General features: G+C 52.8%; 2 protein-coding genes across 2 annotated transcripts; both read left to right on the plus strand.

Moving 5' to 3' along the window:
• Positions 1 to 237: 237 nt before the first annotated feature.
• Positions 238 to 11,316, plus strand: MRPL21 (mitochondrial ribosomal protein L21). Its single transcript, XM_021555988.3, has 7 exons — positions 238 to 314; positions 1,150 to 1,210; positions 2,389 to 2,474; positions 4,684 to 4,847; positions 6,487 to 6,539; positions 10,427 to 10,530; positions 11,012 to 11,316. Exons 1-7 carry the CDS (start codon positions 284 to 286, stop codon positions 11,074 to 11,076), a joined length of 564 nt encoding a protein of 187 aa, XP_021411663.2. The 5' UTR covers positions 238 to 283; the 3' UTR covers positions 11,077 to 11,316.
• A 6,499-nt stretch (positions 11,317 to 17,815) lies between these two features.
• Positions 17,816 to 24,283, plus strand: LOC110467545 (ras-related and estrogen-regulated growth inhibitor). The gene is made up of 4 exons (XM_021524734.1): positions 17,816 to 17,971; positions 21,583 to 21,639; positions 22,271 to 22,344; positions 22,994 to 24,283. Exons 1-4 carry the CDS (start codon positions 17,875 to 17,877, stop codon positions 23,477 to 23,479), a joined length of 714 nt encoding a protein of 237 aa, XP_021380409.1. The 5' UTR covers positions 17,816 to 17,874; the 3' UTR covers positions 23,480 to 24,283.
• The last annotated feature ends 3,138 nt before the right edge of the window (positions 24,284 to 27,421 follow it).

Raw genomic sequence — 27,421 nt, forward strand, 5'->3', positions numbered from 1 at the left:
CCACGCCCCCGAGGTGCCACGCGCCGGGCCACGCCCCGCTCCGCGCGCCGGGCCACGCCCCCTCCGCGCGCCGGGCCACGCCCCCTCCGCGCGCCGGGCCCCGCCCCGCTCCGCGCGCCGGGCCCCGCCCCGCCCCGCGCGCCGGGCCCCGCCCCGCCCCGCGCGCCGGGCCCCGCCCCGCCCCGCGCGCCGGGCCACGCCCCCCTCCGCGCGCCGGGCCACGCCCCCCTCCGCGCGCCGGGCCCCGCCCCCGCGGTTCCGCGTCCGGCGCGAGGTCACCGCGATGGCGGCGGCGCGAGCGCGGCGGGCGGGAGGTGAGCGGCGAACGGGAAGGCGGAGCGGGAACGGGGACAGGGAGGAACGATCCCTGCCCCTGCCGCTGGGAGGGACAGCAAGGAGCTGTGCTTGCTGCCGGGAAGTGGGGAAGAGAGGAAAGGAAGGAGCTCTATTTGCTGCTGGAAAGGGCGGACGGACGGACTGCGCTGTTGCTGCTGCTGAGGGGGAAGGAAGGATGGAAAGAAGCAAGGAGCCCTGCCTGCTGCTGGGAAGGGAAGGAAAATGCTCTGTCTTCTGCTGCTGGGAAAGAAAGAAAGAATGAAGGAAGATGCGCTGCTGGGAGGAAAGGAAGGATGGAGGGGCTGTGCTCCGCCAGCTGCTGGGATGGGAGGAGGGAAGGAAGGAGGCTGACAGGAGCTCAGGGTTCCCAAAGCTACCTCCTGGCCCCTCGGTACCCCTGCACCTGCAGGATGAGCCCTGGAGCTCTTCCAGAAGGGATCTGGGTCTTTCCCAGCATCAGCCTCGGAGCAGCCCGAAAGCTGGGGAGCGTTAACAGAAAGGAGAATCAGCTTTACGCAGTTCTCTCCACCTTGGCATAAACCCTTCAGCAAAATCCAAGGGATGGCAGGGAGTAGGGATTTTGTCAGTCTCCTTCCAGGGCTGGGGAGAGGCTGCCCAGGGAGGTGCTGGTGTTCCCGTCCCTGGAGGTGTCCCAGGAATGCCTGGATCTGCCTGGGCTGGGTGACAGCGTGGTGACCATTCACAGGTTGAACTCGGTGGTATGGGAGGACTTTTCCAGCCTGAATGACTCTGGAATTCTACAGAAGCCCAGCAGCTGCTGCCTGTGCTTAATTCTCTTTTTCTCCCTTTCAGCCTCGCTGCTTTGGGCTGCGGTCCGGCACCAGAGTTCCCAGGGCTCATCCCCGCAGGCAGGGTAATGTCACACACCTGTCACTTTGCCTCTTCCCCCTGGAATGCTGGCCTGCTCCAGCAGGCTGGGGAGGGCAGCTGGTTTTCCTCTGGGAAGGAGACTTGGCTGCCCCTTGGTCACTCCCCAATGTTTTGGGCTTGGCCTACCTTTAGTCACCTTTACCAGAATGATGCTTCCCTTCTCTTCTTTTTTTTTTTTTTTTTTTTTTTTGTCCCATCCCTGGAAACATTCAAGGCTTGGCTGAACAAGGCTTGGAGCAACCTGGTCTGATGGAAGTTGTCCTTGCCTTGGGTTGTGACTGGATGAGCTTTAACATTCTTTCCAAGGCAAACCATTCAGGCATCCTGTGTCACCTCTTCCAGTGGCACCTTCAGGCTTTGCTTTTTCCATCCCTTTGGGACCTCTTGTTGTGTGTGCCTTTATTCCATTCCCCGTGCTGGGATCTCCTGCAGGACTGAGCTGCTGCTGGCTGTGACCAGGAGGGGACACTGCAGGAGCAGAGAATTCCTGCTGGGGAGGATGGCAGGATGTACTGTTCCCTCTTCCTGCTCATCCTCAAGGATCAGAGATCCTTGGATCTCTGCCTGGGTGATGAAGCACCCAAAATCCTCACTAAATCCCATGAGGCCTTAGTGCCTGTGGCCATGTAGTCACAGGTGCTTGCAGTTCCTGTTGAATTAAAGCCCTTTGGGATGTTTGGCTTAGGGTTACAGAGTAAATCAATCATTGCAAAAGATTTTGAGTCCATTTTGCTTTTTTCCACTACATACCATGTTTATTCCTGAATATTTTATGCATTTGCTGCATCCTGTGTTGCTTAGGCAAAGTGTGGATTTCCGCATGCCAGAAAACCTGAACTGCCCACTGCTGAGGGAGATGGTATTTGCTTTTTAGTTTGGGATGATTGTTGCAAAATTTACTAAATTTTCAGATTTCAGAAACCACAGCCTTTCATGTTCATCTCATGGAGTTTTCCATAGCAAATCTCCCTTCTCTTTATACCTAAGATTGCTTTTGTGCTATTGTAGATTCTTGCCTAATTGTTAACTGTAATCTGATGCCTTTTGGTTGTGAGTAATATAGATTTCTACTCCATCTCCTTTTTCCTCCTCTCCTCTCCCTGTTTTCCATCTCTTGGCAGTATCTGTTTGCTGCAGTGCATTTTACCTTGTCCTTCACAGACTTGTTGCCAAAACTTCCCTGACTTCGCCCCCATGGCCTGAAGTGAAACTTCCAGACCCAGTGGAAGAAGCCAAGTATCATGCAGGTAAAGGTCTCAAATCTGGTCTTCCAGCACTGCCTCGAGGCCTGATTGAGCATGAATGTCTTCAGTTGGAAGTTTGTGTTCTTCACTTCTTTTTTTAAAATTTAATTTCTCACGTGTTTTAGTGTTGCTGGTATTGTGCTCCAGCTGCTCTCCAGATTTGGGAGATTTGGGTACAATGTGATTTCTCCTTAGTTTAGGGCAGCTTGTCACGCTCCCAGAGGAACCTTGCCTGATGTGATGTGTGGCGTGAAACAATATATTAAAAAAATTAAAGCATGAGAGAAACATTTTGAGCAGGAGAAATGAGTTATTTTCCATTCACTGGCTAAATCAAAGCCAGCAGGAGCAGTTGGATGGTGGGCACACGGAGAGCTGATGTATTTTGGTGCACGAAACAGAATATCCAGCCAGCAGAAGCAGTTGGATGGTGGGCACAGGACAGACCTGCAGAGGTGGGACACAGCGTGACAGAACATTAAGGGTCATGTCCCTGTCCCCTTAGCTTGTCAGGACTCCTGGATGAGAGGAAACAGCCTCAAGCTGTGCCAGGGAAGAGTCAAGTTGGACATCAGGAGGAATTTCTTCCTGGAAAGGGCTGCCAGGCACTGGAAGGGGCTGCCCAGGGAGGTTTGGAGTCCCCACCCCTGGGGAAGTCCAAGGAATGACCAGACCTGGCACTCAGTGCTCTGGGCTGTGTGACAAGGTTGACAAGAAGAGCTGAGCTCACCTTCCTGCAGATGTCCCCCATCACGTGGCTGGAGTGTGTCCCTAACTGAGGAATGTGCTTTGGAGAGACCCTCCTGCTCCACATCTCCTGCTGGCCTGTTTTGATCCTGCTTTTTCTCTGCTCTGTGATAAAAAGTCAAGTACCAATAATCACTCAAGTGACAGATGGGTGCCTGTCCCTGAGTGTGAAATAACCCAGCAGTGAACCACAAACTGCTCCCTGCCAGCCCTGTGGGGAGCAGGGTCCCATCCTCAGGGATTGCTGCCATCCTGCACCCGTGGCATTGCCTCCTGCTGCTGCTGAGCATTGCATCCTTAGCTCCTGGCTGTGCTTATCCAAAGGGAACAGCAGCGGGAGCTTTTCAGCTCTGCCTCCTGCTGGCCGTGGAAACAGCCCCGGATATTTTAGGATGGGTCTCTCCACATGGTGCTGAGATCCAAGCCAGCAATCACTTGATGTTTCCTGGCACTGGAGGTGTTGGAGGAGTTATCAACAACTCTTCATGCTGGTGGGAATTGCAGCAGCTCTTGCCTTGCAAATAATTTGTGTTCCTACCTCTACCTTTGAGTTCTAGGGCTTGAAGATTGGACCTTTTCAGAGCATTCCTGTAAGGATTGGGTTGGGTTTGCCTGGCTGTTGGGATTCCTGTCTGTCCCAAAGGGATGTTCTGTTTGCATTCCAAGAAAGAAAACAAAAATGATTCAGCCACTTTTTAATGTGTTTTTCTGAGCAGCTCAGGAGGGTGGGAAGCTGCTGTTTGGCAGTGGGATGGTGTCAGGGAGCAACACCTGTTGGTGTTCCCATAAAAACTGGGGTTGGATTCACTGCCCAGGAAGCTGATCACAGGGAATGGAGTTTGTCCATGTGCAGGACCTGGTCTCTGGGATCTGTCCTGCTCCTGGCAGCACTCTGCATGCACGTGGGAAGAGGTTTTTCTGGGAAAGAGTGAGAGACAGGTCTCTCTTGTCCTTGCTGCAGGTACAAGTTCTGGGGCCAGGCTTTGCCATGTGCTGGAAGCCTCTTCCCTGGTATTCTGCCAAGCTCTTCCTGATGTTCCTGTGTGCCTTATGCACCACTCAGAGCCCTGGGGTGTCTGCATATGACTTGGAAATGGAGTGAATTTCCTCCAAACACAGGGTGCATGGACAAGAGCTCTTTTCTGGAATGCTTCATATCCAAGCACAGTATATTTTGGGATGCCTGAGGAATGGGCTGAGAGTCAGCAGTGTAGAGAAGCTGCATAGTGTATACAAGATGTTTACTTATGTGTGGCTTTGCCAGCACCTAAAATACAAATAAATCATTAATTTTAAGAAAGGGAGGCTCGCACATCTGGGAAGCAACACTGCTGTTGATCCTTGCTCAAAGATTCCCAGGAGATAAGAGTGCTGGGGGGAGAGCAGAGTGGCTGGCTGAGTTTTCCCAGCCTGTCCCAGCTCTCTGGGTGTGCTGCCCTGATCCTGGCCTGCTGTTTGCCAGCAGAAGTGGTGCGGAAGGTGAATGGGCTGATCTCGGCGGGGCAGTACGGGCGCCTCTTCGCCGTCGTCCACTTCGCCAGCAAGCAGTGGAAAATCACCAGTGAAGACCTCATCATGATGGACAATGTGCTGGAGGCTGAGTGTGGAGACCGAATCCGGATGGAAAAGGTGAAAAAACCAGAGCAGATTCCCTGCAAGCCTTCCTGGAGGCAAAACCCACCGATGGTTTTAACGCCACGTCCCAAAGTGCTCCTGGGGGTCTCCCACCTTCATTCCAGCCCTTTGTTTTGTTCCAATTCCCTTAGTTTTGTTCCAGTTTCAGATGTTATTGTGATTTCTGTTCAACAGGGCTGGAGTGAGTCTTGCCAGACTCTGTGGGGAGACAGATTTTTGTTGTCCTAACTCCTTCCAAAAAAAGAAAATGACAGTTGTTGTTTCCAGAGCCGGCAGCGAAAGCCTGTGTTTGCCTTGAGACTCCAGCACCCCAGATCACAGAAACATTTAGGCTGGAAAAGACCTCTAAGATCATCAAGTCCAACCTCTTAATTCCTTGCAGGTCTCCCAGAGGGATTGTAAACTCCTCAGGGCTCTGCAAGATCCTTATCATGCTGGGCTGGGTGGAGACAGAGGGATGGGGCACAGAGGGAAGAATTGCCAAGATCCAATTAATATCTTTGTCCTCAGCCTTGGACAACCAGCAGGGACTTGCAGAGGCTCATTAATCCAGACTGAAGGGAAATATTATGGAGTGGGATTCTGTTGGCTTCACCTCCGTGTTGTTTGTTAGAGCTAAGCAAGTAATTAAGGAGAGCTGCAGAGTTTTTGTGCTTGTCCATTGCATTCAAGCCCAGTTTTGAAGCAGCTTTTTAGGGATGTCCTCAGCTGTGTCCCACATCCCTGTGTTGAGGAGGGATTTCTGTGGTGTATTCAGCTCAGAATTCAAAGGTCTAGATGGGAGTGAAGGAGAAAATTTGCTTTTTTTTGGGGTTGTTTTTTTGTTTTGTTTTATTTTGGGTTTTTTTTTTTGTTGTTTTTGTTTTTTCACTTCTAAAACAAAGGCCAGGACTTCTCATAATCAATTCTGTGTGGTTTTTAAGTGCTGCCAGAGGATTTGTGAGGCAGCCCTGGGAGAAGTGGCTCCGGATGTGGCATTTGGGGGACATGGTTTAGAGAAGATAATGGTAGTGCTGGGTTTGATGGTTGGACTCCATGGCCTTGAAGGTTTCTTCCAAAATCTCAATGATTTCAGTGAAATGCAGCCTCTTCCTACTGTATCCTCTCTCATCCTGCCTGTTCTTTTGTGGCTGAAATGTCCCAAAACAGCAGGGGCTGGTGAGCCCCCAGAAGTTAATTTCTTTATTCCCCCTCTGGAGGCCTTACAGAGGAGAAAGAGGGAATTGTTTCTCCACTGGGATTTTTAGCAATTGCTGTAAAAATCCAATGGTTTAGGTGCTGCCATTTGTCCAGATCCCACATGAGGCAGTTTATTCTTCTTCCCTGATTGCTTTTCATATTTTTTTATGGCTGCTGGTAAGCCAGGACAGAGAGGTTCAGTGTGTTCTGATCATGGAGAAAGATACTTCTGCAGCCTGTTGGAGTGGGATGAGCTCTCTGGAAGAGTAATGGCTCTGTCTGCAGCCCGTTAGCAGCTTTCCTCACTACCCTTCCAGTTAGTGTCAGGTTTGAAATGTGGGAAGGCCTGGTATGAAGCAGTTTGACTCCTTTACAGCTGTAGAATTTGAAAGGTCTTGTTTGCATTTCTGCCAGGACAATGAGCCGTGATTTGTGCCTGATTTATTTCCTCCAGGTTTTGCTGGTTGGTGCTGATGACTTCACACTCATTGGAAGGCCGCTGCTGGGGTAAGATGCTTCATAAAGGAATTATATGACATTTTTGTACTTAATTGTGGCTTCAGGGCTCTGCAGTCCCTGAAATTGGGATTTATCAGCACTAACTTTGATTCCAGGCTTTTGAAAGAATCACCAGTGAAACAACTCATCAGCCTCTGGTGGCTCTCCTCCACCCCAGTGCTGGGAGGGCAGCAGGTCGTGGGTATTCACCTCAGTGGGATCTTTTCCTCCTTGCACAAACTAGCAGGACATGTTGCACTTCAACATCTCTACCCTCCTACCCTGATTTTGGTGGCAGTCATCTTCAAATTAGCCAGAAATCCTTTTCCTTAGTCCCTTAGTTGGGTTAACCCTTTTCCCTTTGCCACTGACTTACTCCAGCAAACCTTAACTCTAATTTGTGTTCCTGATTTTTCCCTTCCTCTTAATCACATAATCCAGCAGTCACAAAACTTGGGAGAAGTTGATCCCTCGGCACTGCCTCCATCTCACTGCTGTAGGACTTGCTGTACAGAGCCCATGGTTCCTCAGCCTTTTCCTTCCCAAAAGGAAGGGGGGTGTGGGCCAGGTGTTACTGCTGGTGGTATTTAGGAGTTACTTGTGCAGTGAGAACATGGCTTGAGTGGTACCTGCCTCGGGTCCCTGTGTTGGACAGGATTTTGGGAGCTGCCAGTCCTTGTAGCAGCACTGGAAGTGGGTGTGGAATAGCAGATCATCAGGATTCTCTTGAGTTACTGCCAGATATTGCCTATGGGGAAGGCTTTAGGAAGGGAAATCCCATTTTTAGGACTAGAAAGGGGCTTTTAGTTTTGGGGTGTGCCATGTCAGGCAGCTGAGGAGCAACTTCCTTCCCCAGCTGATCCAGAGGCCCTGTGGTGGTTGTTGGCAGCTCTTTGTGCTGGATTTGGCACAGGCATAGCCAGGAGCTCCAGGACAGGAAGAAAACCAGCTGCTGGCTCCTGCAGGTGCTTTGAGGGTGTTGGAAGTGTTGGCAGCTACTTGAGGCAGGCCAGGCTGCACATCTGGCCTGGCCTCCAGGGCCTTTGGCTGAAGGGAATCAGTGGGAGGAGGAAGAGGCTGGCTAAGAAGAAAAGGCTGAGGGGGAGATGCCATCACCCTCTGAGCTGCGGGAAACCACCCAAATCCCAGCTCTCCGATACGGGATGAGGAAAAGGAGAAGGGAGAAGGGGAAAGGGTGTCATCAGCAATGTGCACTGCGGTTCTCTCACACAATCCCCTAACCCACAGACATTCTGGGGAGGAGAGGAGAGGCTGGATGAGAAAAGAGGCAGTTCTGTGTTCCTGTTGTTGCATAAATAAACACCCGGTGAGTGCTCGCAGCCCGAGACACTTCACCGGAGCCGCTTCCTGTGGGCTCCCAAACGTGTCCTGTTTGGGACAGCTGAACAGGCTCTGTTCCTCTGGTACCTCCCAGGATGACACTTCTTTAATCCTAACACACCACATCTGCATGCTGGAGGAAGCTATTCTGGGAGCTTCTGGTTGGCTCCTGCTCTGGAATCCGCTGGGCTCCGTGTTTGTCCAAGTCGCTGCCAGCCCTGGCTGGCACAGGGGCTGGAGCCTGCGTTAGGCATGAGTGCAGGGAAAGTTTGGCTTATTTCTAGACAAAACAGAGCTGATGGGAATTTTCCCTCTAGGAAAGCTCACTGTTTCTCCTGCTACCTGGCCCTTTTTGCAGTGGAAGTGCCAAAGGCTTTAGACCTGTTCTTGTCCCAGACAGCTGGGCTGGGATTCAGTCCTGCAGGAAGCAAGCTTGGTAGCTGGAGCTGTGATCCAAGAGTTATCATCCTCTGGGCTTGTAGCTTGCCTGGATCTTTTTTTCTGCCTCTTGACAGCACCTTTCAGCCCAGCTCAGATCCATGAGGTTCCAGCCTGAGTTTTTCTCACCTCCTGCAAAAATGCAATCTGTGGAACATTTTGCTGCTGAAGGCAGCAGGCCCAGCTGTGTTGGGCTCTGGGAAATGTGTGACCCCCTTCTTATTTTTATGGACATTCCAGTCATACCTAAAACGTTTGATAGAGATTTTTATTTTTTCCTTGGGCTCTGTTTTGCTGAGAACTTGTCCTGCCCACGAGCTCTTCTCCAGCAAGTTGGTTTCTCTTGTGCTTCAGCCTCCTGCCAGCAGTTGCTAGAGCTGAGTCCCACAGAAAACCCATCAGAGCCCTGAATCCAGGAAGTTCAGTCCCAAATTAGTGGTAAACCACGGCTGGAGTGCAGTTTGCTTTCTGGTTTCTCCTCCCTCAGGGTTGCAGGGTTTGTGTGTGGTTCAGTGGTGCTGGATCTGGAGCAAATCCTGGAGCTGGGATGTCAGGGTCACACAGTGGTTTTGTAAAATCTGTATTATTTTATACCTCTTTTCTTCTGGTCTGGTCACTAACTGCAGATAAATCAGTTTCCTCCAGGATCCAGTCTCTGATTTAATCACACCCCCAGGGTGGATTTTAAGAGATGGTGGCTGTCTGAAGCCTTTGGCCTCCCAGTGACCTTGCTGGAACAATTTCAGCTGGATGGGCTTCCCCCTCTGCCCCCCTCAAGTACAGACAGAGCCGTTTGTCAGCAAAATGATCTTTAAATGTCCTCCTGTGGCAAACTTAACGAGCTTTTAATGGAATTCTGCAGTGCTGTGCATGGAAGAGCAGCTCCTCCTCCTTCCCTGTGGCTGCTGACTAAAAAGCCCCTAATCCAAAGCTCCTGTCTGGATCCTGCCTGGGGGTTCTCACCTTCTGAGACCCTTGAAGCATATCAAGGTTGATTACAGTTGTTTTAGCAAAACTTAGTAATTTAATGTAATTTTCCCCAAAATTGTGTGCCCACAGCAGCAGCAGCTTATGGCAAGCCTTGCTAAATGCAGGCTGCAGTGGAAAATTGCTTATGGTTCATTAAAAAAATTAATTAAAAAAATTATTGGGAAAGTTATAGTGTTTCCAACAAGGTAAGATTTTCTTCCAGCTGTCTGTGATGCTTTAGAGGGGGAGGAAGGATTTCTTGGTGACCAGGAGCAGGGATGGGCTCATCCTTTGCCAAAACCAAAGCAGGGCACATGAGATCACGTGAAGGTGCCAGGGGAATTTATCTTGCCTCAATCTTACAAGTTCCTGCAGGTCCCTATCTCTGCTGCCTGCTCTGATGGAATGATCTCATCCCTCACATGGCAGGGAGGTTGTGATCTGTCACATCTCCTGAGCCAGGAACAGCACACCTGGAGGCTTTTGGCTGTGCCTGGGCAGGTGGTCCTCCTCCCACGGAGGATCTGGAATTCCTAGGATGTATTATCCCTTTGTCTATTCTCCCAGAAACCCACTGCCCAAGAATAGGATGTTCTGAAAATCAGAAAAACAGAAACTTCCACAGAACTAAAAAATTTGTTCTACAGCCTTAAATTTAGATTGATGTGAAAATGCAATACACAGGTATTAAACAAACAAAAAATCCCTTATGTTTCTGTAGTTGTAGGTGAGAATGTACCTTGAGTGAGAAACTGTACAAGGCAGTGAAGAGTTTATAATATAAGGGTGTAACTGTTAAAAGTTATAATAAAAACATATGTGTTCCTGTGAGTTAGAAACCCATTAAATAAAAGTACCCAATGCAGTGCAGCAGAAGTAAAGGTGATGAAGTAGAAAAGTAAAATAAGCCCTGTGGCAACTGTCTATTGAGTTACAAAGTTAATATATGTCCTTGTAACAAAGAAACTTGTGACTGCTCTTGAGCTATGACCTAATATTTGCTCCTCTAAAATGTCACAGCCTCTGAGATTGATGTTTATCTGAGCAATAAATCATTCTTAGTTTGAAAATAATCCCTTCATTTCTAGCAGTGACAACGATAGGATGTAAATAACTAAAACCTGGTGCTTCTAACTCCCCTTTTTAAGGAAGGACCTGGTCCGTGTGGAGGCCACGGTGATTGAGAAGACAGAGTCGTGGCCCAAGGTCAACATGCTCTTCTGGAGGAGACACAACTTCCAGAGGAAGAAAAGTAAGAGGGAAAGGACACATTTCCTGCCCTGCTGGCTGTGGGAGGGGAGGTGTCCCAGCACAAGGACCTGAGGAAGGGGGTCATCCTATGTGTCCCCAGAGCCCCTCAGGGGCCAGCCCCTCTCCCAGGTGCACCCACAGAGGATTTAATATTCCCTCAGTGTTCCCTAAACATCTTGGGCAGGAAAGCAATCCCAGTCTCTTCCCAAAGTCTTAAACATTGGATGTGTCATCACAGCTCCCAGCAAGCCCAAACAGGGTCCTGCACAGGTTTTGGTTGCCAAATGACTCTTCCTTCTCTGAGGCTGTTTTTTTTATGGGATGGATGGTAAAGCCCTGACCAGGCTGTCCTCTGGGACCTGCTGTCCTTGGCATCCCCATGGAATGCCACTCTCTGCCAGCAGGAGCCCTGGCATGAGGTAGGCACCAGGTTTATGCTGTTACCTGATCCATTTTTTCCCCCCTTTTCCCTTCTTTTTCAGTCATTGCAAATCCCCAGACCGTCCTCCGGATCAACACCATCGAAATCTACCCTTGCTTGTCCTGACTGGGGAGGTGTTCTGGGAATCACTGCTGCTCCAGGCAATTTTGGAAATAAAACTGCCTCGGCACTGGGAAGTTCTGGACTTGTTGCTGTGGTGGGAAATGGAAATCTCTATGTGCTTTCTTTTTAAAATAATGAAGTATTTTTTTAAGTGTTGCTTCAGCCTTGCTGGTGTTTATTTGCCAGGAGTTGTAAACTACCCAGGATCCATTGCTATTAAACTAGCCAGGATTTTATGCCTAATGGATCTTTTTGCCTCCGCACCTCTCTGAACTTTAGGAATTCAGGAATTCTGGTCATGTCATTCCTGGCACTGTGTGGCTCCAGGGAATATCCTGGCGTACAGCATGGCCCTCAGTGCATGGGACTGAAGAGAGCAGTGAAACCAGGTGACTGCAGGCTCTCAAATCTACTCCCAAATTGTGCCAAGGGGTGAAAATTCATCTTAATGATTAGTGCTGGGAAGTGGAGATGAAAAATTCCACTCTTGAAGGTGAGCAGCAATAAATGGCGTGTGTGTGTAACACCATCAAAATGAGACACTGGTGGCTCAGGAGGGATTTTGTGCCTATTTCAGAGTTTCGACCTGCTGAGTGTATTCCATGTCTAGATCCTGGTCTTTTCCCTCTTCTGTGGCTGCACATTGAGCACTGTCCTTTCCTGAGCAGCACATACAAGGCCCAGGTGGATCCTGCTGAGTCTGCTGGTGTTGCTGGGCTGGATATCCACCAGGAGGAGAGTTTCATGAAGTTTCCTGGAATTTCTTGTACTGTAGGGTTCCTAATTGCCACCATGGGAAGGGATAATGGGCCCTGCTCACCTTTTCACTTTCTTAGGGAGTACCTGTCTTCACACTGTGAGTAAAACCATATTTGAGTATCCTTTGCACTCCCACCATGGCTCCTCCTGGGACAAAGATTGCCACAGCCCTGTGCTGAGGGAAATGGGAGTTTTGTTCCATCTGAAGCTGGTCCTGGCTGTCCAATCTCACAATTCCTTTAGGAGACACTTCAGGTGTCACTGTGGTGGCTATGGCTGCCTCTCAGCTTCAGCTGAGAGAAGGATACCGGTGTGCCAGGTTTGAGCAGGTTCTTCAGCCACTGGAGACAGCTGGATCTGCAGGGGTGGACTCAGCCCTTCCCATTTCAGATCCTCTGGCACAAATAGCCCTTGGGCATGCTGCTCTTTCCCTGCTGCAGAGGTTAAGTACACAGTTTTTAGCTGCTGATGGAATGTGGAGGCAGGGACAGCCTGGGTCGTCGCATCCCTGTTCCCAACCTCTTCCCAGCGGAAAGGGTGGGAAGGCCCCTCCAAAAATCATCTCCCACCTCTTCCTCTTCTCCCATAGGTGATTGCAGTTCCATGCTGGGACCAGCAGATCCCAGCAGCAGGCAGAGTGTGCTGTGGGCTGGCACAGGGACCACAGCCTCCGGATGCAGACTGTTCCCGGTCTACAGCGGAAGCAGCATTGCCAGCCGAAGGAATTGGACTGGAAACCCTCAGTGCCTCTGTGTTTGAGTGCTGGGGCTAAGAAACAGCATGTCTTGGCTTTCAGGGGATGTGGCAGGAATGTTCTGTCCTTCCCAAATAGGAAGAAACACTTGGAAATAACACAGGATTCAGGGCTCAACAGTACGGAGGGCAGAGGCTGCTGTGGAGTCAAGGGAAAAGCAAAAGGCTTAAGTTCTGTAAGTCTGATCCCCCCAAAAGCCTTTGGGAATGTAGTTCTGATCAAAGTGAGATACTACACAAAATTAGGGTGGTTTCACAGTATTTTGAGGGGACAGAAATTCAGGAAGGGAAGTTTTTGGTTCAAAAAAGTTTGTAATGCAAAATAGGCAGGTTTTGTTGGAATTACTTATTCAGACTGAGGAAAAAAGGGACTATTTTAAAGCTTTCTTCAGGAGAATTTGAATCAAAAGCTTTTTGTCATTCCAAGTGGAAGCAGGAATGCCCAGCTCTTAGGGATGAAGTCACAGGTCTCCACGGAGTTTCAGGGGGATGATCCTTGTCACCCTTCCCGGCGTTAAATAGCACTGAAATAGCTTAAGAGCAGGAATTCCTCAACAAACCAGGTCGAGAAAACGCAAGGATTTTTTCCCTTAAGTACTGATTCACGGTGGAAGTTTCTCTGCCAGGACCAAACAGATCCGGGTAGAATTTGAGATGCTTTGCCCAGAGCTGAAGATGCACGTGGGTCAGACAAGAAGCAGGCCTGGGCTCTGGCCACCCCTGTGGCGTCTGTCCCCCCCGGGAGGGAGGCTGGAGAGCCAGAGCAGAGGGCATGTGCTGGGAATTGGGACTGAATTCCAGCGCTGATCCCTGCCCGCTGGCCACAAAGCCACTGCCTGTGCTGCTCCTGCTGTGCTTTCCAAGAATGCCGGCAGGGCTCAGCGGCAGCAGGACAGCTGGCTCTGCAGCCCTGACATTTCCCATCATAAGGAAGCGTTGTTTTCTTGCCAGCTGCAAGGTTTGCTCGGGAATAGCTGGTGGGAATCTTCAGGAGGTGCCCCTGTTGCTTCATTGGCTCCCCGTGGCATCCCTTGTTTGGGGCAGGAATGCCAAACGGATCCCTGGCCCTGCAGCTCCCTGGCTCCCAGGTGTGTGTCTCCTGAAGCCCCTCCTTGCCCTCCCCTCTGCGGGAGAGGTTGAATCCCTGATTTCTGTGTGCCATGCACTGAATCCCAGCCCTGACCTCCTCCTCTGCCCTTTCAGGAGTGGCCTATGGCACCGGAATGCCTTTGTGGCTCCAGGTTTTTCCCTCCCCCTTAGCTCCAGCTGCTTTTAGGAGCTGCTTTGGAGCGAGGTTTCCATCATTTCAAAGGCTGGTGCTGTTCCAAAGCCCTCCAGTGCTCTGAATGTTGCAGCTTTGAGGGACTTGGACTTGTGTTTCACATAAAATCCTTCTTGTGGTTGAAGGTAAAACAGCCCCGCCCTGGTCATCCCACAGGATCGCTTCTTGCAGCATTTCTGGAGGTTTAAGTTACTTCCAGGATGGGATTCGTGTTCCTTCCCCCAGCAGAATCCTCTGTGTTCTAAAATTGGCTTCCCAAGTGGAGCCATTCCCGCAGTGGGAAGCTTCCTGCCGTGAGGAGCTGTTTGTGGAGTCTGATGGAGCCTGACAGACAGGGTCTGTGTCTGTGTCCTCCTTCCCAACAGCCAGCTCCTGCAGGAAAACAAAGTGCAGGACACTCTCTTTGGAAGCCACGGGGCAGCAGAGGGATTTTAGCGGCTCCGTCAGGACACTTGGATCGCACGCTCTGCCAGCCATGAGCTGCCGGTGTTTATCCAGTGGCACAGCTCTGGGGACATGTTCAGGCCCTGGGGTGGGAAGGAAGTGCTGGTAATTTGCCTTTTCCCTGTGTTTTTTATCCCTCACATCTTAGGGAAGGAGTCCTTGAGCTCTGACGTGGAGCCAGATTTGTTTTCTTAGCGTGATCCAGCCACGTGTCGGAATTCGCTTCAGTGGCAGACAGCAACAGGACATTGGGAAACTCTCTTGGTTGGATTTCTCTTGCTCTAGAGGTTTTATTATCTCCTGTGACTTAAAAAACAGCCTTTTATTTAAAAAAGAAAGGGAACGTGTTCCCAGTGGGTCTGTATTGATGCAAATCCCACATGGAGAAGTCCGGCTGTGGCTGTCATGCCTGGACATGGGGCCTTTCATCTATTTTCCCTCTCCCTATTTATAGCAAATGGAGAAGCAACTGGGAATCTGTGTCCCTGTGCCTTGTCCTGGATGTGAATGCAGAAGTTTCACAACAGGATTGGTGTCAAAAGGAACAGAGTGAACCAAGGAAGGTGAGGGGCTGAAGGCTGGGAGGACTCTTGGCTGTGCTGGGTTTGCTGCAGCAACCCAGAATATATTTATGGGCATATTTTGGGTTGCTGCAGCAAAGGGCAGTGTGGCTTTGATTATATCCTTGGAGAGCATTCCCTGATGGAGCTGCACACGGGAATGTCTGTGCACTAATTAATGGGTGGTAATTAAATGTGGTGGAGGGGCTGGAAAAAGGTTTAAGCCTTTCAAATAGAAGCTTGGGAGAGGAGCTAAGCCTTGGGGAACCAAAGCTTGAGATACCTCAATCATTTTTGAACTGGAGTTGGCTCCTGCATGGATCTGTTGGCATTCTATGCCTCTGGATCATCTCATGGAGAGAAAAGGGACTTTAAAGGAACTGGTGTTCTTTTATCTTCCTTTCCTAAGTAAAAGAACACCATTGCCCAGTTTCAAAAGCCTCAAAGTTCATTTTCTGGGCAGCTCTCAAAGCAGTGACGATCCAGCAGGGAAGTGGTTTGGACCATGGAACAGGATCCCCCCATCCGAGGCTACGGCCTGAGGGATTTGGCTCTTTGCTCTAGGCCAGCTTTTCATTTCAGCTGATTTTCTCTTTGCAGGGCTGTGATTCATGGGAACCTCTGGCTTGGTTCCCAGAGCAGGCTCCTTGTGTCTTGAAGGACCGGGGAGTATGGAAGAGCCTGACCACAAATATTTCGCCAGGACGCAACACCTCCTGCATCTTTCCCACCCGGCTCTGCTGCGGAGCGCCGGAGGTGGATCACGCAGCGATCACCGGTGATAACGTCCTGTTTCCACTGTCACCCAGCCAAATATTCCCTGGCAAGCGTGGGACGTGGCGCTGAGTGCTCCTGTGGGAACGTGCATGTGGTTTCCACCACGCCAAGGGGAGCTGTGCCTGAGGAGCAGGAGTTTCTCCCAGCTGTGCTGTCAGGGACACGAATCCCCCAGCTCTGGGACGCACACTGACCCTTTTCCTAAAGAATCCAGGGATATGTTTTTCTGGAGCAGCTGGTGTTGGATTGGAAGGTCATAGTGCTCAAGGAGGTGGTGGGAAGGGAGCTGATTTTCCCAAGGTGACATTGGAAGTCTGTGGCATGAGTGCAGCCATGCTTCTATTTTAATTCTGTCCTTCTTGTCCCTTTATTCCCTCATGCCCAAGAATCCATGTGCTGTTAACAGACTTGGAATCAAGGCAAGTGTGACTGCCCAGCTGCCAGGGCTGTGCTGCCAAGGTGCTGCACCTGAGGTGAACACAGCATGAACCTGGAGCAGCAGGAATTGTTACTCTGCATTCCCCCAGCCAGTTCCTGCCTTCCAAAGTGCAAGGGTCGATTTTCCATGAAATTTGCCCATTTGTTGTCACACAACTCACAGGAAAAGGGTTTTCTCTGTGGCTTCTCCCTCGTTTGCCTGGAATCAGGCAATGTATTAAAACTGGTCTTAGAGAGGATCAAGCAAGAAGAGGACTTGATTGCAGACATCTCATTTCCGTAGGAAATGGGGCTAAAAATAGGGAAGGAATGTAACGGAGACTTCTTTTTCTTGACGCCCCCCCATGCCCCAGCTGGGAATCAGCTTTTGTCCCAAAATCTGTTTATTGCCTCACTGTACTTTTCTGGGCCCCAGATGTAGCCATGAGCCTGATTTTTGCCTTTGGAGAAGCCGGAACAGGGCTGTTTCCAGGGGCTGATGCACAAGGAAGACACACATGATGGCAAGATGGGTTTCTGGGAGCGGTCTGCTGGCTCTCCAGGCTCTCCACCACAGTCCCTGTGTTATCTAGGGGCTCCCTCCAGCACTGATCCTACTGGCAGCAGCTGTGATCCCAATAACCCTGTGGCTGGTTGAGTGCTAATGTCCCTGTCAGCACCACGACATTCCCTTTGGACACCTGATAGGAGCTATAAATACCAGGTGGGTTCATGTTCCCTCAAGCACAGAGTGGGCTGTGCCAAGTCACCCCAGATGGTCAGGCTGAGAGATCCCTGTGCCAGAGAAATGACTGCAACCTTTGGAGAAGGGATTGAGTCCCTGATGTGGGCATTTGAAGGCTCCACACCCTTGGCCAGGTCCCTTCTCCCAGCTTCTTTTTTTGCAGCACTGGTGTCACCTGGGATCTGTGTCCCACAGGTTAGAAGCATTCTGGGGTCTGATGGAGAGTCAAGATGCTGCTCAAGGTGTTGCCAGGCTTGTCCCTTCTTCCCAAGATGCCCAAGGCACATCCATGCCAGCTCCAGATATTGCTCCGAGCTGTTGCATGTTCCCTGCACACCTGGGGACACCCTCACTTAACTGCTGCTTAACAGCCTGGTGGTGCTGATGCCCCCGAACACACGAAGTTCAGTTCCAGGCCTGGAGTGGAGTCCTTGCTCTTGGATATCCATGGGCATTTAGTCACTGGTTTGTGTTGAGCCAGGATTCACTCCTCACCCTGCTCGTGGGACAAGGCTGGGAGTAAGTCAGCTCCTCCTGTCTTTACTAACTTGTCTCGTGCACAAACATGGGGACAATTATGGTTTCAGGCAGCAGTTTAGGGGCAGGCAGCACTCTGGCTGTGTTGCTCTGGCTGGGGAGGTGTTGCACCACTTCCCTCTTTCCTCACTCTTATAGACTCAGGGAATCTCAGGAAGGTTTGGGATGGAAGGGACCTCACAGCCCATCCAGGGCCACCCCCTGCCATGCACAGGGACACTTTCCATAGCCCAGGTGGCTCCTAGCCCCGTCCAACCGTGGCTTTGCCCCTCTTGGGGGAGCAGCTTTCCCGGTCCGGGTAGCGCTGGGCGGCGCTGCTGCGTGCGGGGAAACTGAGGCACAACTCCCGAACCGCCTCCGGGACGGGATGAGGACCGCCTCCGCTAGCCAGGGAGGAGGAGGAGGAGGACATCAGCCGGGCCCGCCCGGGGCTGAGCCCAGCCCGGCCCCCGGGGCGGAGCCGGCGGAGCAGCGCCCGGCAGAGCGGGCAGCGGCGGATCCCGGGGCAGCCCCGGCCCGGCTCCGGGATGAGCTTCCCGCGGCCCCTGCGCCGCTCCGTGAGCCTCAGCCCGGCCCGCACCCTGCGCCTCGTCGTGCTGGGACAGAGCGCCGTGGGCAAGACAGGTAGGACGGGGCTCCCCGGTATCCCCCGCATCCCTCTGGCATCTTCCTGCATCCCTCTGCTGTGCCCTGGCACCCCTCTGGCATCGCCCTGGTATCCCCCCAGCACCCCGCCGGTATTCCCCCTCCCGGCCAGAGGGACCGACCTTCCCATGTCCCGTAGGAAGCCGGGACGAGGGACATTCTCCCGGTGCGCCCCCAGCCCGTGGGGTTTAAGGGCACTGAGTTTCCTTCCCCTCGAGTTTCCCACCTGGACACTTTGCACCGGGACTCGTCCCCCTTGCCCGAGGGGTTCCCGGCTGCGTGGGGGCCCGGGTGGGACATCACTGACCAGGAGAACTTTCCTAAAAGCCGGGCTCGGGATTGGGTTTTCCCGGGTGTGAGGAGTTCGCCGCTCAGTCCCAGCGCCCACAGCAGCTGTGCGGAGCCTCCTCCGCAGCACCGGGCTGTTTTCCTTCGGGAAAACTCCCTTTCCCTGTGCCTTGTTCAGCGCTCTCCGTCTGTGCCTGCTGAGGTGGGGGTTTGGGATACTGTGCTGGGAGCATCCCTCCTTCAACCCATTCCTTCCTGGGGATCATCCTTCCCTTCTTCCCACTCCTCCATCCCGCGCTGTGAGCACCTCGGGGCAAAGGTGTCTCCTGTAGCATTTGGAGTGCCAGGACTGGGGTCAGAGGCAGGGAAAAATGTGGATCTACATTGCAGTGATCCATGATCCATGCAAAGCCTCGTAGGATGCAGCTATGCTGCCGTGCCCTTGGGGACAGGGAATGTCCTGTCCCTCAGGAAAAGGGAAAGCACCACAGCAGTGGCACCTGTGCCGGGCTGTCGGAGCCGCTGGAATTGTGTTTCCATGGACAGCAACCGGCATGAACGAAAAATCCTAATTCCCTGATTAATCTGAAGGAAGCAACTCCCAGCTCTTCCTGAGCAATGCTGGAGCACGGGATGGGGCTCAGCTCCGGGGTACCCGAGCCCCGGGGGGGGCGGTGTGTGTCCCTGGAGGCGTTTGGCCCCGATGGAGCAGATGGTTTTATGGGGTGTAGGAAGCCTTTGGCTCACCCCCGCCCCAAACACGTGTGTGTCCCTGCTGCTGGCCATCCCACCCAGCACACAGCAGATTCCTGGCAGCTTTGGGCCCTTCCTGGGGGCAGGTGTGGGGTTTTTGTGCCTCCTCCTTAGGGTGGGATCATGCCCAGGGTCTTTAAAAGTTCCTCCAGTTAGAGTGGGCTGTGTGTGCCTCGCAGCAGCAGGGTTTGTGACACTGGGACAGTGACATGGAGTCGGGGCACAGAGGGGTAATGGATGCATGGTTCATGCAGAGGAGAGCTGGAGCGTGCCAGGAACAGGGAGCAGCTCCCAGCAACGGCAGGCATGCAGCCCCCCTGAGTGTGTCCCTCTCCATCTGTGTCCCCTGGGCGCTGTTCCGCACGTCCTTCCCTGCCAGGGGACATTGTGTCACCTTCCCCAGGGGCTGTGCCCCAGCTGCCGGGTCCTGCTGCCCACCAGCCCTTGTGCTGGGGACAAGGACACCTGTCCTGCTGTCCCTGCCCAGCTGGCAGGTGACATCCCAGGTGATGGATGGAGTGTGGGAGAGGCGAGGAGGAAGCCAAGAGCAGCAGCATCATTGCTTCAGCTCCTGTGGGGAGGACGGGGGAGGCAGCTGTGTCCCCAAGGTGGGGGTGGCATCTCTCCTGGCCAGGGTGTGAAGCAGGGAAGGCTGAAGGTGGATTTCATCACCGAGCTGCCAAGCTCCCATCCTGGCAAGGTCCCACTCGGGAGCATCCCCAGGAAGAGCTGCTGCAACCATGGGATACAGAGCCAGGCTGTGAGAGTTGAGCAGTGGGAACAACCAAAGGGCAAATCCCAAGTGGGCAGCTGCAAAAGGGAAAAATAACCCTTGCTTCTCAGCAGGAAGGAGTTTGGGTTTTTTTGCAGCAGTTTGGAAACCTTCAGGATCTGGTGACCCGAGGTTTCAGACCCTCCGAGCAGGGGTGGGTTTGGGTGCAGCCATGTGGTTTAAGGATCAGGGCTGTGTGAATCAGCAGCGGGGGCTGGAAATCCAGCCCAGCTGGGGCTTGTGCTATGCTCTTCTGCTGCTGCCCAGTGTAAACTCTGCCATAATCCAGAGCAGAGCTCTGCCTGCAGCACGTGGAGTGAAGATGGATTGGCGCTGGGGCCATTCTGCAGCAGCACAAACAGGGCAGCACGTGGGTACGCACCCGGTGCCATCCCGAGGTGCCCAGCCTGACTCCGTGGCAGGTCACTCTCCCCTTGAGCCCCCACCCCACATTTAAAGCACAGTTAACCCTTTCAGCTCCAAGGAAAGCCCTTCCCGAGGTGACTGATGTTCAGGATGGGCAGAAAAAGCTCCTTATAAGGCTGGGTGGCTGCGGCTGCTCCGCCTGCGGCCACTTCCCCCACTGGCAGCTCCCCTCGTGTTCCTGCGCTCCAGCCAATTTTTAATCAATCTAATTGGCTCCTCTTCTCATCCCACACCATGTGCTCCAGCTTTGGGTGGCTGCCTGACATATGACACACAATCAGGTGCTTTCTAGAGACCAAGCCTGCCTTGTCCTGCTCCCCAATAACTGATGCCTCTTTGAAGGTGCCTGTAGGTGCCTCCTGTGGGATCCCTGGTTATCTTCTCAGAGCAGTTTGGCTAAATTATCTCTTTTTTTTTCTTCAAATCCCTTCCCTGCTGTGCAGGTTTTAAACCCAGAGACTGGGGAGGGCGGGGGAGGGGGGTGGGGTGAGAGGATGGTGAAGCCCCCAAAGAGAAGCCAAGCAGGTGTGAGAGGCAGGAGAAGTTCCTGCATCCCTCTTTCCCTTTCTGTGGTTATTTAAGCCTGGCCCATGTGAGGTGCCACATTCCTGGTGTAAACACATCCTGATCAGCTTGGTGTGGGTCTGTGAGGGCAGGACACCAGCAACATCTGCTGGTGGACAGCTGGGATAAACTGACCCTGGGTTGAAAAGGAAAAGGAGCTCCAGGTGTTGCTCCACCTTGGTGTTGGCTTTGATTTCCACTTTTGGTTCTGGAGGGGTTTTCATCACATTCATCATATCCTGGTTCTGGTGAGGTTTATCCTCCTGTCACACTCCTGGTCTGTTTTCTCTTTCTTCTCTACCTCCTGTCTCTTTTGGAGATTTCCACCCCCCCCCCCACCCCCCCCGTTTTTTCCCCCCATTCCACTAATTTCACTTTCCACTCCTGATGCCTTTCCAGCTCTCAGCCTCTCCACCACCTTTCACTCCCATCTCCATTATCATCATTAACACCTCGAGGGGTTCAAGCACCACTTCCACTCTCCACTCTTGGACTCTCTTCACCCTCCCAACCATAGCTTTGTCAGAAATTCCCTCTCCAGGCATCAGCACTGCATTTCCCAAGCAGCTTCCTGGAAAAGATGTTAGGGCCAAAGGCCCCAGGGAGGGTTTTGACAGCGATTTGGGTTTTGCCTCGCCAGGCTCTGGTGCAGGGAGGTGTGTAATCAGATGAGGGGGTTTAATTGCCTGAGCTGTGGCTGTTCCTGCTGCTCCTTTGCCCTTGCAAGGAGGAAAAATAAGTCCAGAGGACTGACAACTCCAACAGGGTTTGTTGTGTTTTTTTCCAGCGCTGACCGTACGATTCATCACCAGGAGATTCATTGGAGACTATGACCCAACCCTAGGTAGGAAAACTCCTTTTCCTTGGGGCTGTCACCATGGCAGAGCCAACTCTGCTCCCAAATTCACCATATTCCCTCTTCTTCTTCCTCAATCAGACACACACCCCATGAACATCCTGACACCTCCCTGTGTCCTGCATACCATATTCCCTTTCTGGTCTTATTTAGGCAAAATTTATTGGGATGAGCCGTCAGATTGCACAGGGAAGTGCTGCAGGCTCAGTCATGGGGTTATGGAATCATGTAGTATCATAGGATCACAGAATCATTTAGGTTGGCAAAGACCTCTGGGAGTCCAACCATCAGACCAACAGTTCCTCCTCAGTTCCTCAAATTCCTTCCCAATCTGCTGGGGAAGCCCCTGGAGCCTGTGCTCTCCTGAATTCTAGGATTTTGGGTTTTGTTGTTTTTTTTTTGCATTTGGGTTGTTTTTTGAGCACTGAAGCCATGTCGCTGCTGGGATGCCCCAGAAATATCCCCTCCTCCCTCTCTCCTGTGAGCCCTTCTCCCTCCCTTGCTGCTCCCACACTTTGGTCACTGCTGCCCTCTCAGCCACCCAGGTGACCGAAGCCACCTGGGCTGTGGCTGCTCCCTGGGGGTTCTCTCACACCCCTTCCCTGTGTGTCCTGCCCAGAAATGATCTACAGGCACGTGGCTGTCATCGATGGGGAGATGGTGCACTTCGAGATCCTCGACACAGCCGGGCAGGTGAGCTCAGCCAGGAAAACAACCCAGAGCAGAGCGGCCTGCCAGGGAAGGCAGTCCCTGCTCTTCCACTGGCCTCATTCCTGGGGTCTGGAACATCATGGTGGCTACCTCAGGAAAAGGGTGTTTTGGTGAATTTATGTCTAACCTCAGTTCCAGTGTGGCTTCAGGTAAATGTTCCCCCATTCCCATGCGGGGCATAGCTGTGCTTCCTGTGCCAATGGAGCATCCTGACAGCTCAAGGGAGCACTGATTCCCCCAATATTCCTGCCAGGACAGGGCTGATGGCCGTCCCCACCTGCCACACTGCCTAAGCCACCCCACCCGTCCCTGCCCTGGGCTGCTGGTGTTAGCACTGCTGTCCCTTTCCTCTCCTATAGCTCCAGAGGTGTTTCCTGGTGCTGCTTTTATCTATCCAAAGGGTTTCCCTTCAAGGAGGGGGGATTAATTATATTTAATTTCTCTTCATACACCCACATTCTCCTGGGGAGGGGGGGAAATGAGCCGAATCAAAGAGCTGGGCCGGGAAAGCAATTTGGGGCTGCTCCTTCTCAGCCTTCACGGAGACGGCGCCCTCAGGAGGTTTGCCAGGGCTGCATCCAGCGGTGCCGGCATTCCAGCGGTGCTAACAGGAGCCTGTGTGCCCCGGCAGGAGGAGGACTCCCTGCAGATCGAGGAGAAGATCAAGTGGGGCGACGGCTTTGCCGTGGTGTACTCGGTGACCGACCGCTGCAGCTTCGACGAGGTGATGCGGCTCTGCTTCCTCATCAACCACCTGCACGCCAGCCCCAAGCGCAGCGGCGCCGCCGAGCAGCCCCCCGTGGTCATCGTGGGCAACAAGAAGGACCTGCAGTTCGACAGGATGGTGTCCACCGAGGACGGGGAGAACCTCTCCAAAGCCCTCAAGATTCCCTTCTACGAGATCTCCACCCGGGACAGCTACGAGGAGCCGGTGGCGGTGTTCAGCAGCCTCTACCAGGAGCTGCTCAGGCAGGGGCACTTCTCCCCGGGCTCCTTCAAGAGGAGGACAGTGTCCAAGCTCATGGAGAAGATTCCCAAAATGCAAGCCAGCTCCACCCTGAACTCCGTGGGCCGGAGCCTCAGCTTTAACTCCTTCAGGGACTACATTCCCGAGTGAGCGCCCGGCTCCATCCCGGCGTGGGGCAGCTGCTGGGGCTGTGCCGGCTCTCTGGAGGGGCAGGGCAGGTGTGGAGAGGGTGGCACTGGGGTACAAAAGCCTGTGGGCTCTTCTTACAGGGAGCTTTGTGCCTGCAGGGAAGGTTTTCTTCATCCATCTGATCCCTTTATTCCCTCCTCTCCCTCTGGTGGCCCTGGTGACTCCAGTGGTGTTGGGACAACCCTTGGAGGGAGGCTCAGCCGTGTTTTGGTGGGGCTCAGACCCAGCACATACATGTCTGGGGGGACTTTCCCCCTCCCCTGAGCTGGCTGGGTGTGTGTGCACCCCAAATGCAGCACTCACCATGCTGGGTGACCCTGAAGGCCATACTGTTTCCCAGGCTGGCAGCAGCCATTCCCTAGGGATGGAGCCTGCTTCTTCAGCGTGGCTGGTGAGTAAAACCCCTGGATCCTCGAACCCTTCCAGCCCATCCAGGCTGTGCTCAGTAGCACAGACACAATGGAGCTGATTCCAGAAGCTCCTTGCAGGTCCCCCTCTGTCTGCCCATCAGCTGCCCTGTTCCCAGAGGGAAAACCACCATGGCCTGAGGAGTTGTTTTGCACAGGGATAGGGCAGGAAAGGTGTGGGGAGGAGCCGGGCTCGTGGCTGATATTCCTTCCCTCCCTCTGGGTGTTGGGGCTGTGTGGCTGGTTGGGGTGGCTGTGCTGGGACCCTGTGGTGTGACTCCCCTGTCCCCTCTGTTGTGACTGACCCCATTGTCTGCTGCCGTGTCCTGTGACAATAAAAGCCGAGTTCCCAACTGCCTGTGGTACTCCCAGGATAGGTTATTTTAGGGAGCATAAAGGAAAGGAGTGCATGGTGTGGGATCACCCTTAAATTAGGGTTGGGCATCCCCCTTATTGTCCCCCCAAGCCCAAGCACCATGCACCCTCCTAGGTCCCCCCACCCCTTTTAGGGTGGGAAGCCACTTATCCCACCTCCCCAGCCTGCTCCAGAACCCACCCAGGCACCTTTTGCTCCCGGAGGTGTTTCCTGGTGCTGTTTGTGTCTATCCAAGGGGTTTCAAGAATTCATTATATTCCATTTCTCTTCATCCACCCCCATTCTCCTGTGGGGGAGAAAATGAGCCCCATCAAAGAGCTGAGCCGGAAAAGCAATTTGGGGCTGCTCCTTCTCAGCACTTGATTAAAATCCCAATTTTATTGAATTAAATTTAATTGAGTGAATTAAAATTCCTCAGAGCTCTGTGAATAGGCAGAGCCCAAATGAGGCTAAAATGCCTCAAGGGGCTGGACAAGGAGGAGGGTTGTTTATTTTTAGGGGGTTTATGGCATTCCCAAGGGAGCTGAACACTGGGAGTTGGGATGGGGCTTTGTTTTCCAGCAGCTGGGTGGGTGTTGCTGCCCTGGCTGGAGAAGAGCCAGATTGGGAAGTGCTGGGATGGGGAGAGAAGAGCTCAGGAGGGATTAAACTCTACTGGGACACTGAACACACACTTGAGCCTGTCAAACGAAGGATTTGGGTGCTCTCATTCCACATTGCTCAGTTCCCAAATATCCCCAAGGCTTGTCCAAGGGGATGGATTAAGCTGCTGGCTGGAGCCGGGCATGGCAGAATCCTGCAATATTCAGCAGGAATTATTCCAAGTGATGGATGAGACCAGAGCAGCTCATGAGCAGGAAGCCAGGCCAGCCCTGGAACAGCATCCCCAGCACTCCTGGCAGTGGAGGAGCACTCGGCACGGCTGGGATCGCTGTCCTGGAGTAACCCCGGCCCTTTTTTATATCCCAAGGAATCCAGAAGGCTCCGTGTGGTCGCTGCCACAGCCCCTCACCAGAGCTCCTGGCCCTGCCTGCTATAATTAGCACCAAACCTCATTAGGAGAGCAGGGGCAGCTCTTCAGGACTGGAAATTGCTAATTACTGGAAGCCTCTAATGGCTCTCCAGGGGCTGTTTCCTCTCCATTATAAAGGAAGATCTTGAGGATGCAGCATTCACTGGGGTGGGGAGAGGTTTTTTTTTGGGGGGGGGGGAATTCTGGGGGGCATAAATCCTAAATTCCTGTGGTGAGAGGTCAGCAGGGGTTGGGCAGGGGAGAAGGAAGAGGAGGAAGAAGAAAAAGAAGAGGAAGAAGAGGAAGGTCTAAGCCATACTTGGAGCAGAGCCTGGAGTTTCAGAGCCCCGGGCAGGTGAGTCCAAGCCGGGTGGAGGAAGGAAAGGAGGTGCCCAGAGCCTCCTTGGAGCCCCTTGGAGGCACCTGTGGTTCTGTGGGGATGTGGGACCTGCAGCCTCCTCCCTGCCAAACAGGGCAGTGCCCCTGAAACAAGACTTCAGGGGGGTTTGGGGATGAGGGCTGGGGTTTGGTTTGCCTTGGAGGCCTCCCAAAAGAACCACAACTGTCCTTGGGGAGCACCAGGCCTCAGGGCTGCTGCACAGAACTCCCCCAGGGAACAGGGATGGATGGACGGAGCCTGTGCTGATCCCCTGGGTGGATGTTCCTGCGTGTGGCTGGGAAGTGCCACCTCTCTGGGGACAAGTGAGTGTCCTGAAGGTTGTCCTGCACCTTTCCAGCCTGCGGTGGCTCAGCTGCATGGAGAGAAGCTAAAGAATTTTGGTCTCATCGTTATCCAAGCAGCATCTCCAGGGCCGGGATTGAATTTGGCAGCAGGCAGGCTGCAAATCTGCTCACCAGATTTCTGGGAAGCTTGGGAGAGGCAGATGAAGCAGAAAGGTCCTTTCCAAGAGCTCCCTCACTGTGTTCACCCCCAGCAGCTCCCTGGCACGCCAAGCCCCCCCCAGTTATCTCCCTTTGTCCCCTCTGCCGAGGAGTTTCCTGGAAAACCAAAATCGTGTGCTGAGGCTGTGGGGTGCAGCTGCTCTCTCTTCACAGCCACAGCTTTTATCATCAGTTGTGCCTTGTTTTCACTTAAAAAAAATAGAGATTTGGGGCATTTTGAAGGCTTCTCCTAGAGGAGAAGCACATGGAACTGGTCTCACCACAGCCCTGTTCCTGGGAATGGTGGGAACAGTGGAATGCCAACAGCCCTTTCCAAGCAGGTGCTGCCTTCAGAGATCCCAAATCAGCACCCTCACCTCCCTCTGAGGGATTTGAGCTCAGAGCAGGAACATTGAGGCTGTCTGGGTGCTGCATCATTCCCTGGATTTAAGGTACCTGGGCTGGGTTTGGAGGTGCAGGGGGATGAGTGCCCCATGAAGGGGGTTTTCCTCAGCACGGGGGGCTCCTCTCTCCCCAGATTAAAAAATTTACTGAATATTGTGCATTAGAAACTTGGGTTTGGTGTCCCCAAAATATCAGGCTTTGTCTGAAGGTAAAAGGGGGGCAAAGGGCACACGGGGGCTGTTCCCATCCCATTGGAACCAGCCAAAACTGGCAGCGGGAGCTGGTGACCTTCCAGCTGGAAAATTATCCATCCATGCATTATGTCAGATACTCCAGCCCAAAATCTGCTTCTTGACATGAGGCCCTCCTGAAAACGTGGATGGGCTGTGGATGGACTCCAGGAGCTCCCAAATCCAGGCATTCCTGGTTCAGGGCACACAGGTGGCACGGGAAGGGACAATGGTTGCTTCCAAGGGCTGATGCTGTTTACAAGGCCACTTTGTCAGTGCAAGTCCTGCTGCTCATTTTTTCCTTTATAAAATAGCTGTGGAGTTCACGGAAATCTGGGATTGCTTTCCAGGAGGATATCTGGGCTGAGATTTGGGAATTTAGGAACTAAATCACTCTTTTTTTTTTTTTTTTTCTTTTCCCCCCTTTTAAACTGAGCTCAGCTCCAACAAGGAGCCCAACGCTCTCTAAGGAATGGAGAATTCTAGCACAGCCAAAGGCTTTTGCTGGCCCTGAAAGGCAAAGCTGGGAACTGCAAGGGGAAGGAAAACTCAAGGAGAATATTCACCATGGCACATTGGCTAGTTTAGCCC

The sequence above is a fragment of the Lonchura striata genome, chromosome 6 (genome assembly GCF_046129695.1).
Source record: "Lonchura striata isolate bLonStr1 chromosome 6, bLonStr1.mat, whole genome shotgun sequence".
NCBI lineage: Eukaryota > Metazoa > Chordata > Aves > Passeriformes > Estrildidae > Lonchura > Lonchura striata.